The sequence below is a fragment of the Abramis brama genome, assembly GCF_963993115.1.
Source record: "Abramis brama genome assembly, chromosome: 17".
NCBI lineage: Eukaryota > Metazoa > Chordata > Actinopteri > Cypriniformes > Leuciscidae > Abramis > Abramis brama.
In genome coordinates, this window is record NC_139979.1 from 13267843 (window position 1) to 13280911 (window position 13069).

Consider the following 13069-nt stretch of genomic DNA (forward strand, 5'->3'; position numbering starts at 1 on the left):
ATTCTTGTTTTTGTTGTTGTTGAAAATTTCAGTATTTATTATAAATAAATATAAAAAGAAATCTGAGAAGCTGTTTCACTTCTATATATCACAATAGGGAAGAAAAGACTACTGCAACTTCTGTTTCATGCCAACTTCAACATTGTATAATTTTTCTACTCACATTAGTGTACTGTTAGACACATTATACTATGGCTGTCAAAAGAATAAAATAATTGTGATTTATCTCATGATTTTTAACCAACCTTTTGAAAGTAGATGAATGCAATGAGAAATGAAAGGGTTACGAAATGTTATTACTTTTTTTTTTTTTACTTTTTCCTCAGACTTCCCCCTGCACATTATGTGCTCCCCTGGTTTTTTATTTATTTATTTTTTATAAAGAAGAAGCCAAACTCTCGACAACAACAACAACAGAAGTGGAATTCATGGCTTGCACTATAGACTTCTCTCTGTAATAGTGAACTATTTTACTTCCTTGGTTTTGTTAAATAAAGCTAGTTACACTTTCTCTTTTACTTCCTTTGATTGGTAACTTATAAAGCTTAATGCTTAGCTCATTCAAGTATGAAGCATTGGTCGGGTAATTGTTAAATATTCTGTTGCACTGAATAAAGGTCAAGTGTAACCCATAAGCACATCTTCACAATTTTAAAAACTACACAACCTAAAAACTAAATTATTTAAACTGTTACTCCACTATATAACATTTCACATAGTACAGTAGTACACCTCTTTTAAACGACATATCAGAATTCAACTAACATGTTTAATGACACCATTTGACCTTTTTTGTGTGGTTGTTACGGTAAATGGTTGTTGGAAAAAAATACAAACAATAGAGTGCCGTAACTTCTTCTTCCTCTGTGCCCCCGTCTCTGTCTTTCCCCCATATACCTGCCTTCCTCTCTCCCTCTCTTTCTCTCCATTTCCCCTTTATGGGTCACCCTCACTTTCCTCTCTTCCTCATTTCTGACACCAGAGGGCGTACTTACACTCAGGTCGAATAGCAAGCATGGATTTCAGCATTGCACTGAAGCCCATGCATTTCTGGCTGCACATCTCTGTTGTGTAACTGCGCACAAGCACACGATGCAAGTTAATTGAAATACTGTTTATATTAGTAAAGACGTTGACTTTTACATTAAAAATAGTTCATTCATTTTTGTGAACTCAATTAACACTAAAAATACACAAATTATTTTTCTTTTTTTTCTTTTCTTTTCTTTTTTTTACAGAAAATGAATGCAAAATAATTGGGTTAAAAAATAAATATAAATCATTTGATTGTTCAATATATTGCTTGGCAGTATTCTTTATTCAATATTTAAAAGGTAGTGAAGATTAGCAAATAGTTAATAAGGATAATTTTTAAAGGGACAAACCCTTCAGCCTGTTTACCTGGATTGATATTGGTAAGTGTTCAAAAGTGTCCATATAGCCTGGGCTACTTTATGTGGGGGCCACTGCACATACAAATCTTATATATTTGAATAACTGAGTAACTTTTAAACTTGAAATCAATGAATAAACAATGTAAATGAGGCTCGTATCTGCCCCCAACAGTGTTCTGTCTGGAACAGCCACTACATCTCGGCTACAGTTCACCTCAGTTCAGGGTGAACGCCCACTGGCAGATGTTGAGAAACACTCATACACTCAAGTATGTTGACTGTTTTTAGGGGAAAAGGGGGCTGGGACATGATGATGCAAACAGAGCATGAAAGTGAAAGTGCCGAAACAAGAGAGAGCGAGTTATGTTTTAACACTTCTCATCATGATTGTTGTCTGGTATGTATTTCTCTTGTGGTTATTTTTCAGCTAACCAAATATTGCATGGACTATATGTATCCAATGATGTCATCTGTATCTGATCATTATCTGTGATCTATCTATCTATCTATCTATCTATCTATCTATCTATCTATCTATCTATCTATCTATCTATCTATCTATCTATCTATCTATCTATCTATCTATCCGAGTTTGTTGTTTATGACTATACTTGTCTTTTCTGCTTTATTAATTTATACCCTACTATTTTCTCCTTCATTCTCCATTATGAATTTGTTTTTTCTGACTTTCCCCTCCTTGTCCAGTGTTATTGTCCTCCTCCTTCCCGTTTGTGGGTCAGTGTCGTTGACTGGATGGTTGCAGTCTCCTGGACACCCACGAGGGTACGACCCCGATTCCAGCCTGACTTGGAAAGAGTGTGCTCCAACCGGACACAAAATCACACTCACTCTCATACATTTCGACCTGGAAGAAAGCTTTGAGTGTGCTGACGATTCCTTGAAGGTGTGTGTGTGTGTGTGTGTGTGTGTTTGAAAGAGGTTTTTTACAAAACACATACTGTATCTGTGCACACTTAGAAGTGCAGTTTTATATGTATATAAAAAAATAAAAATGTTCTACAGTGTATGTTTTACATAAATGATTTATATTTTGTGTCTTTGTAAGTTACAACAATTTTTGTCCAGGTATTTGTAGATAATGAGCTGCGTTTCACTCTGTGTGGACGCAAGTCCATGAAGGAGCTGCAGTCGTCTATCAACCCTTTGCTCCACTCCTCCTCTGGTGGTTGTCTCTCTGTTTCATTTCTCGCAGACTACTCAAACCCTGAGAGACACACTGGATTTCGAGGCTTTTACGCCATTCAGGGTGAGTAACAGATGATGAGTAATACACTGCCTCCAGGGCAGAAAGGATATAAGATTGTGAGTCATTGAGAATGTTACCTTAGCCAATGCTTTAACATCAAATCCTGCTTACTTTTAGATGTTGATGAGTGTGAGGACCCTGATAATGAGTGTACCCAACTCTGCAATAACTACATTGGAGGTTATCGCTGTGTCTGCAGACCAGGTTATATCCTTGACACCGATAAGCACACCTGCCAAGGTAATGATTGGTTGTGGTCGAATGAGATTTTAAGACATTTTTACTCGGGCTGTCAATTTCATTTTAATTTACAATTGATTATGTATAAGGATTAATTACAGTCAGCCAGTCATTATTGCAAAATAAATTATTTTTATTATCCTCTAAATTACTCTGCTACTTAGCATAAATAAATACATGGACATGAAATATTGATTTTAATTTAAAAATTATTTTAGATATTATCTGAAAGCTTCCACTCAGAGAAAATAGCAAAATGTGCTAAACAATCCGCATATCAGCAAGAATAAAGGGCTGTTTACACCATACAATATAACTATATACGAATTGTTGTTTAATAATTGTTGTAATTCTCTAATAGAATAGGGAAGTCCACACCACTGCTATAACAAAACAGAGGAATATCTTTGCAATCCCTTTCAGAACATTTTTTTTTTCCAGCTGATGAATGATTAAAGTGCCCCTATTATGCTATTTTAAAGTTTCCTAATGTTGTTTTGGAGTCTCCTACAACGGGTTTACATGCATGTGAAAAAACTGTTTCATTTCCTCATAATATACATTTGCACATCACCACATTTTCAATGATTCTCAAACGACTCGTCAGATGAATCAATCTCTCTAAATCCCTCCTTTCCGTGAGCTACTCTGCTCTGATTGGCCAGACAGCTCAGTCTGTTGTGATTGGTTTACCACGTACAGCGCGCGTCGAAAAACAAAAACGTCCATTGCCATAACAATGTCAGCTCTGCGTGTCCTGAGGCCTACACCGTAAACAGTAACGAACAATGACGCCGATTTTACCATATTAATGCGAGCGCGAGTCCGATGATGAAACATTGGAAGAACAATTCATTCAACCCGAACCTCCATCGCAAGGACAACTCGAGCAGGACGTTTATCAGTGATACACTACTTAGCAGTATAAAAGTTTAGGATTATACTGCTGTGGTATCGTGGTAAAGATGAATTTTAACCATTGATTCTTCACATGCTCGTCCTTGGGCAGTGAAAAAAAACTGGCTTTACCTTCACAATGTAGAGCACAGCATCTTCTCGACATGATGCTATCGAGTATCCACAGGAATCAGCTGCAGTGTTTGCAAGTTTTTCAAGTTTTCCCTGGTGTCTGCATGCAATAAGTGGGCGGGCAGTATGCTAATGTTTCATCTTGACGTCACAACGAAGCGGCTTATGACTCGTTTGAAAAACGATTAATTTCATTGACTCTGAGTCAACTTTTTTTAAGTTTTTTTAAAGACAATAAATATATATACGGTGCACTTTCAGATTTAAAACTTTGCAGGATGTTTTAATTCACTTAGAGCTATGTTACACACTACATGAAAGGTAATTTTCAAAAATCCATAATAGGGGCACTTTAATGCAAAGTTCGGTAACACTTTTTGAATACTGTTCTGTCATTAATGTATAACTACACACGAACAAATGAGTAACGCATTATTAACTCTCTAGTAACTACTATTAATTAACAAGAAGCTCTGATTAACAAATTAGTAAGTAATAGTGCTTAGGCGAATGTGGTAGTTCACTATTAGCTAATCAATAACTATTTTTTCATACTTCCCAGAGAACTATTAAGAACTACTATATACAGGCTCATAAATTAACATGAATAATGCACAATGTATAATTAGTTCTAGAGTGAGGATCATGGTAACCCACTATTAATGACTCAAGTATTACCAAATCCTTCGATGGAATTACTAATTATTTGGATCAGCAGTGTAGCATATATGTTCAGCCAAGACCAATCATATCAACATTGTCATATCCATTACCATGCCAAACACTCCAAGGTTTGTCATGACAGAAAAACTTTGAAGGCCAATTTGAATTGGTGTTGGTTAGATTGGTAAAAATGTGTTTTCATCTCAAAATCCAATCAACAACCAATAGATAGAACCGATCCCCTACCCTACATTTCAATAAGCCAGTTCGCTCGGATATGTGTCACAATGCGGAAGAAAAGACCTGTTGAGTTTCATCGTGACTTTTAACTCTGAAAGATTGAAAACATGTATTACAAAATGTATTGTTAAAAATGGGCTTTTCAAATCAGTGATCGGCTTCAGTGATATACAAATAAAACATATTGATTTCTAAAACCACTTTTCTAATGTCTATTCAACAATTTACTTGTCCATCATAATAGCCTAGTGTGCTAATTGTGTTAATTTTTTCAACAAATATATATATAGGCTTTGTGATTAGTTGTGATTAATTAGTCAGCATATCATATAATTAATTTGATTAATTTCTTATTCAGTTGACAGCTTTAAGTTATACTTAATCCCTATAGTGACACGTGTTGTTTTCTTTCTGTCTGTTAGTTAGCTGTAGTGAAGATCACACAGGCTCTAGAGAAGGTGTGCTGATGTCACCCCGCTGGCCCGAGCCGTACCCTGAAAACTCTGTGTGTTCTTACACTCTGGCTGTAGAGGAAGGTCTGCAGTTTGAGCTGACGTTCAAAGGCGTGTTTGATGTGGAAATGAAAGAGAATGGACAGTGTATCGACTCATTAACTGTATGCAACATGTTTTATACAACATTATATATTTTTCTTTGTATTTCTCCTCATTGACCATTTCTGTCTTTCTATACCCATTCCTCTTAGATTAAACCTCTCTCTGGGGATGTTAAGACATTTTGCGGAAGGGATCTCCCTCCGTTCTTCCTCACAAGGTCTCAACATGTTGAGATTATCTTCAGGACAGACAATAAAGGAACAAACCAAGGATTTAGACTCAGTTACGGAGTGAAAGGTGTGGCTGTTGCCCCCCATCTTTAAAACTAATCAAGGATATACTGATTAGGATGTAGGATATGTCCATGATTGGTGGAACCAAATGTAACAACCTGCTATTGAAAAACCCACCACTAATATGAATATTGATTGTTGATTGAAAAGTTGAAGCTGTGTTTATTTACATGTTGCGTTGTTGTTTATTTACTTTCTCTCAGAGATGAATTGTGTTGGACCTGTGACGCCAACTTCTAGTCTGATTTCACAGCATTCTGATTCCAAATATCCCACGGGCTCCAGGGTTAAAGTGAAGTGTGACAAAGGACATGTATTACAATCAGTAAGTATTTCAGGCTGGTTTTACCTTCCCAGGTTGAAGGGCTGCAGATTAAAGGTATGGGTAAAAATGAAGATGAATTAGATTTAGATGAATTATATAATTAATAGAAATTTGTAAATAAATAATTTATTTAGAAAAATATGTATAATTGAATAATTCATAAATATAATTGAAATACTTTAAATTTGGATAGTATGCTTTTGCAGTTACATGATAGTATGTACTTTATATGGTAATTTATGAGTCAAACCTTTTTTAATAATTGCAAGTCACTTTCTGTTTCACAGAATGTATTAGCTGAGGCTGAGTATGACTCCACATGCCAGAAGAATGGAAAGTGGAGTCCTGTTATCCCTTGTGAACGTGAGAAAATGTCTTCTCATAATGTCTTTCTTGAATTCTGAACAAATTGTTTTTAAGATATACATGGGAAGATATCTTATATTTTTACTGGATAATTTTCCACCCTCTCTTTGATACTTAGAATTAAATGGGCTGTCTTCACAACCGTATTCCCTATATAAGCTACAGTTAATGATGTGATGTGATGATGTTACGAGCTCACAAAACAGCTACCATTTGAAACAGCTTTCTTGTGGTGGGCACACCAACAGTACATTGCGCAAAAAAATGTTCGGCAGCTCTAGGCATGTGGCGGTATCAAATTTTAATGTCACGATAATCGCTGAAGCTTTTATTACAGTATACAGTATTATCAAAATATTGAAATAAGTTGGTTATAAAGGTGTTGTCATACTATAACAGGTTTAATAACTTTTTATTTTTTTCTTATAACAAAAAGAACTCTGAACATTTACTGTCAGAGAGTGAAAGTGCATTTTCATTCAGCGTGTCTCCTTCACTTGTTCTGCTATGCTTCTTATTGGAAGCCCTGTTGGGGTTGTTTATATCGTATTACTGTACACATACAAAAATGTTTTTTTGCATTAAGCTGAAGATTGTTAGTGTCATTTAAAAAAACTCTTCTTGTTTTCCTCCTCAGCCGTGGATTGTGGCATTCCAGAGCTTCCTGAATTAATGGATCTATCAGAAAAAGATCCTCCAACAACTTATCTGAAACAAATCAGTTTCAAGTGCAAATCTCAGTATTATCAACTGGATAAAACTGGTGAGATGTGTATGGTTTATGTGAACATCATTGTCGTAATTCTTGATAAAAGTAGTTCCACATCTTTGTCTGTCTTCCCTTTTCTCAGGTAGTTTTACCTGTAATGCTGATGGTAATTGGGTGTCTGAGAGTGGTCAAAAATTAACAGAAGATTTGCCTAAATGTGAACCAGGTACTCAGTCATCCTGAATATTATTATAACCCCAAATATGCTTGCTTATCTTTCATATTATCATTTTCATTTATTTCATATTTCACTCTCTTTCTTTTAGTGTGTGGAATGAATTCAGAATCCTCTTTTGGTGGCAGAGTCTTTGGTGGGAAACGAGCCAGTCTGGGGCAGATTCCCTGGCAGATCTTACATAGGTCAACTCCCAGAGGTGGTGCGTCTCTGATCAGTGATTACTGGGCTCTAACAGCTGCTCATGTAGTAGATGGATATGAAGAAAACACCATGAATTGGTTAGGGGGACTAATTGATGGTAAGGACAAAAACCCAGTCATTATGGAGACAGAGAAGATCATAATTCACCCAAATTATCAGAAAGTTGGTAAAAATGTAAAACCAAACAAATTTGATAATGACATTGCACTCATCAAAATGTCTGCCAGGGTGACACTTGGTCCAAACATCAGGCCAGTGTGTCTGCCAAACAAAACAGATGAACTTGTGGCGGAGGGCACAATCTCAGGTTTTGGAAGAATGGAAGAAAAACAAATGAGTCAATATCTGCTTCATGGTCTTGTTGAGATATATTCACTTGATAAATGTGATTCAAGAGGTTTACCTGTCACTCATAACATGTTCTGTGCTGGAGGAGATCATATAGACAGTTGTCAAGGTGACAGTGGAGGTCCTTTGTTTTCCCCTGTTCTGGGCTATGGGTCTCCAGACAAGCCTTATCGTCTTGCAGGCATTGTATCATGGGGTCCTCCTGGATGTGGAAATAAAAGCTTCAAGGGCTACTATACTAAAGTCCAAAACTACCTGGATTGGATCAAAGAAACCATGGAAAAAAACTAACATCAGTGCACTAAAATTATATTCTCTTACACCAGTTGTTATTACAATACTCATCATTTATCTACAATACAAATCTGTTCTTACCATAAATGATTCAAGTTTTATACTCCTAATAAAATCATTTTCACATGTAAAGACATTCAGTTTCTTTAGTAAAACATTTTTTTTCCATGAGTAATTCAGCATGTTAAGTGCTTACAGGTTTCCTCAGTCTGTGCCATCTCTTTTTTTTCTCTTCCATGGCTTTTTCATGCCTTGTACTTTAGCCTCTCTAGATTTGACTTCCTCTTCAGCCAAATTAAATAAACCTGATTTTTATTGTGAATTTTAATGTCATTGCCCACTGCGATGCATAGACAACGAATATTTATGAATTATGATTTATTTCCTTAACCCTTGTGTGGTGTTCACAACCCAATTACTCCTGTGGTGTTCCCGGTCAAAAATGACCGGACTATAAAAAATAGCTTATAAATCACTTGTTATGCAATATTATCACCCAATATTGGATTCAATCTTTGTGTCCACTTGTTCTCTTTCGGTTAGGACTGGTTTTATATTTCTATTTGCATCTGATTAATTGTAGGCCTCAATTATTTGATAGTAGGCATCTCATTTTTTGAGTAAAAAAAACATTATTTTTGAATAATTTTGGAAATATTAAATGAAATCTAAAGAAAATTGGCACTGTTGATTACACTAGTCTACTTTAATATTTCACCAGGAATTTTGTTTTGAAAAACTTTTATTTTGTACAAAATGGCACATTGTCACTCTTGTGGTGTTCCCGGTCAAAAATGACCGGACTACAAAAAATAGCTTATAAATCACTCATTATGCAATATTATCACCCAATATTGGATTCAATCTTTTTGTCCTCTTGTTCTCTTTCAGTTAGGACTGGTTTTATATTTCTATTTGCATCTGATTAATTGTAGGCCTCATTTATTTGATAGTAGGCATCTCATTTTTTGAGTAAAAAAAACATTATTTTTGAATAATTTTGGAAATTTTAAATAAATTCTGAAGAAAATTGCCACTGTTGATCACACTAGTCTACTTTAATATTTCACCAGGAATTTTGTTTTGAAAAACTTTTATTTTGTACAAAATGGCACATTGTTACACTTGTGGTGTTCCCGGTCAAAAATGACCGGACTACAAAAAATAGCTTATAAATCACTCATTATGCAATATTATCACCCAATATTGGATTCAATCTTTTTGTCCACTTGTTCTCTTTCAGTTAGGACTGGTTTTATATTTCTATTTGCATCTGATTAATTGTAGGCCTCATTTATTTGATAGTAGGCATCTCATTTTATGAGTACATTTTTTTTTATTTTTGAATAATTTTGGAAATATTGAAGAAAATCTGAAGAAAATTGGCACTGTTGATCACACTAGTCTACTTTAATTTTTCACCAGGAATTTTGTTTTGAAAGACTTTTATTTTGTACAAAATGGCACATTGTCACTCTTGTGGTGTTCCCGGTCAAAAATGACCGGACTACAAAAAATAGCTTATAAATCACTCATTATGCAATATTATCACCCAATATTGGATTCAATCTTTTTGTCCATTTGTTCTCTTCCAATTAGGACTGGTTTTATATTTCTATTTGCATCTGATTAATTGTAGGCCTAATTTATTTGAGAGTAGGCATCTCATTTTTTGAGTAAAAAAACATTATTTTTTAAATAATTTTGGAAAAATAAAATAAAATCTGAAGAAAATTGGCACTGATGATCACACTAGTCTACTTTAATTTTTCACCAGGAATTTTGTTTTGAAAAACTTTTATTTTGTACAAAATGGCACAGAGTTACACTTGTGGTGTTCCACTGGGCCATTGAGGGCCACTGTTTCAATTGGCCATTGAAAGTGAATGGGAGAGACATGTGTTAGAAGTCCATGAGGAATATCTTTACATCTGAGTGATGGATTATGGTGAGTTTGGGCTCTTTTTAATCTTAACAATCTCCTGTAAATAATGATGTGCCATTTTCCACAATTTATGCATGCTTCATTGAGTTATGAGTTAAAACGCGACATAAGTGCTAGGCTACAACTATATTCAAGGCTCTGTGAGCGCATGTGGGGGTTTGTGTGTTACAACTCAATTAGGAATATCTTTAGATCTGAGTGATGGATTATGCTGAGTTTGGGCTCTTTTTAATAGTGATAGTCTGCTGAAAATAATGATTTATTTTATTTATTTATTTTATTTATTTATTTATGAGCGAAAACCAAACGCGAGTGCTTCATGAGTATATACTTGGCTAGGTGCGTCTGTGGTATTTTCTGTGTTAGAACGCCATGAGGAATATCTTTAGATCTGATTGATGGAATATATTGAGCTTGGGCTCTTTTTAATCGTGAGCTCCTGCTGTAAATAACGATGTGCCATTTTTCATGATCGATATAATTTTCATGAAGATACAAGTAAAAAGGCCAAGTCTAAGCTACCTTGATTGGCTACGTGAGTCTGTGCGTCTGTGATATTTTTTTGTGTTAGAACTCCATGAGGAATATCTTTAGTTCTGAGTGATGGATTATGTTGAGTTTGGACTCATTTTAATTGTAAGCATCTGCTGTAAATAATGATGTGTCATTTTCCACAATCGGAGCATGTTTCATGAAGTTACGAGTGGAAATGTGTCTAAAATTAAGCATCCATACATGGTTTACACATGGGTCTCTTGAAGGGCTTCTTTTAGAAAAACCTTGCTCAAGTTTAGTAAAAAAGCCTGAAACAATTATGCTTGTTGTATTCTACTCATTGAGACCTTTCAAATGACGTATGACACAGGACTATCAGAGCTGTATGATGTATTTGACATATTGCTGAATGTAATACAAAAAAGTAGTTTATAAATTATGATTTTTTTTATTTTTATTTATCAGCAAATAACTCAGCACTACTTAGGAGTTTATCAAATTGGCTACATTCATTGTAAATTTCAGACTCTAAGCTTTCAAATGACACCTATTTTAAGTTGATCAAGGTAATAGTTTTGAAAAATATTATGATTATTTATTTCGCAGCTAGGTGGCGCCTGCGGGGGGTACACTCAGTTTTAGAGTGATAACTCAGCAGATGTTAGGAGTTGATCAAAGTGATTAGATCCATTAAAAAGCTGAGATTCTAAGCTTTAAAATGATACATATTTTGTGTTGTTCCATTCATTGGTTGCATTGGTCTCTCCCATTCACTTTCAATGGCCCATTGAAACAATGGCCCACAATGGCCCTCAATGGCCCAGTGGAACACCACAAGTGTAACTCTATGCCATATTGTACAAAATAAAAGTTTTTCAAAACACAATTCCTGGTGAAAAATTAAAGTAGACTAGTGTGATTAACAGTGGCAATTTTCTTCAGATTTTTTTTTTATTTTTCCTAAATTATTCAAAAATAATGTTTTTTTTACTCAAAAATTGAGATGCCTTCTCTCAAATAAATGAGGCCTACAATTAATCAGATGCAAATAGAAATATAAAACCAGTCCTAATTGAAAGAGAACAAGTGGACAAAAAGATTGAATCCAATATTGGGTGATAATATTGCATAATGAGTGATTTATAAGCTATTTATTGTAGTCCGGTCATTTTTGACCGGGAACACCACAAGTGTAACAATGTGCCATTTTGTACAAAATAAAAGTTTTTCAAAACAAAATTCCTGGTGAAATATTAAAGTAGACTAGTGTGATCAACAGTGGCAATTTTCTTCAGAATTTATTTAAAATTTCCAAAATTATTCAAAAATAATGTTTTTTTTACTCAAAAAATTAGATGCCTACTCTCAAATAAATGAGGCCTACGATTAATCAGATGCAAATAGAAATATAAAACCAGTCCTAATTGAAAGAGAACAAGTTGACAAAAAGATTGAATCCAATATCGGGTGATAATATAGCATAACAACTGATTTATAAGCTATTTTTTGTAGTCCGGTCATTTTTGACCGGGAACACCACAAGAGTGACAAGGTGACAAAACTCCCCCTAAAAAATTAAGAAAATTGTCACAAAACATTTCAGAAGTAGTTATACCATTTGTGAATAAAGTAACCAAGTTTCAGTACAAAGCGATAACATTAACTAGTATTTTTCGGGAAAAAGAAAATCTTCTCCGGGTCAAAATGACCCGAACACCACATGAGGGTTAAAACTGCTTTATAGACAAACACTTTCTTTGTAACTGACAAGGATGGAATCATCTAATAATCTGTAAAGAAAAGATGCATGAAAATGATCTGTGTAGACTTTAACCCTTAAAGGGATAGTTCACTTTGAAATTAAATTTTGGTATGTTTTAGCTTACCTCAAGGGCATCCAAGATGTAGGTGTCTTTTTTACAGCAGTAGTTTCAATTTTGATATTTTTAGGTCAAACCGTTCTTGTCTGTCAGTCATATAATGCAGGTATATGGTTACTGTCTCAAAGAGCATGCACAGAGTCCAAATTAAAACAATTCCCCGTCGTCCAAATTAAACAATTCCCCATCGTAAGTACACATTGATGGCCTAAGACACGAAACGAGCGGTTTGTGTGAGAAAACGAAGAGTATTTATATCGTTTTTACCTTTTGTACACTCTTTTTTCTAACTGATGATTCAAATCCCAAATCACACATAGGATTTAATGCATCCTACCAGGCTGTTGGTGATGGTGATTTATAATAAAGCAACATCAGTGCTGTAGTTACGAAAGTTACTTTTTACGCAAAATGTAATTGTACTTTGTTTATTTTTGTTCTGTGTATTTTTGTTTTGTTCTGTTCAAAATTAAAATCCACATGCGAAAATGAACCCACAGCAGAACTAACAGTTGCTTGTTTCCTAACACATGGTAGTGGCGTTTCATTCCTGAATTAATCCGAGTTTTTGAATAAATTATAGGC

General features: G+C 34.7%; 1 protein-coding gene and 1 long non-coding RNA gene across 2 annotated transcripts; one reads left to right on the forward strand and one right to left on the reverse strand.

Moving 5' to 3' along the window:
- Positions 1-1665: 1665 nt before the first annotated feature.
- LOC311067666 (complement C1s subcomponent-like) lies at positions 1666-8300 on the forward strand. Its single transcript, XM_084089678.1, has 11 exons — positions 1666-1791; positions 2100-2298; positions 2481-2661; positions 2779-2901; positions 5256-5449; positions 5540-5687; positions 5887-6008; positions 6296-6371; positions 7012-7137; positions 7226-7309; positions 7410-8300. The coding sequence occupies exons 1-11, from the start codon at positions 1721-1723 to the stop codon at positions 8159-8161; spliced, it is 2076 nt and encodes a 691-aa protein (XP_083945804.1). The 5' UTR covers positions 1666-1720; the 3' UTR covers positions 8162-8300.
- Positions 8093-12982, reverse strand: LOC311067669. Its single transcript, XR_014603256.1, has 2 exons — positions 12339-12982; positions 8093-8556 (listed from the first exon to the last, which is right to left on the reverse strand). It is a non-coding gene; the product is annotated as an uncharacterized lncRNA (long non-coding RNA).
- Positions 12983-13069: the final 87 nt, after the last annotated feature.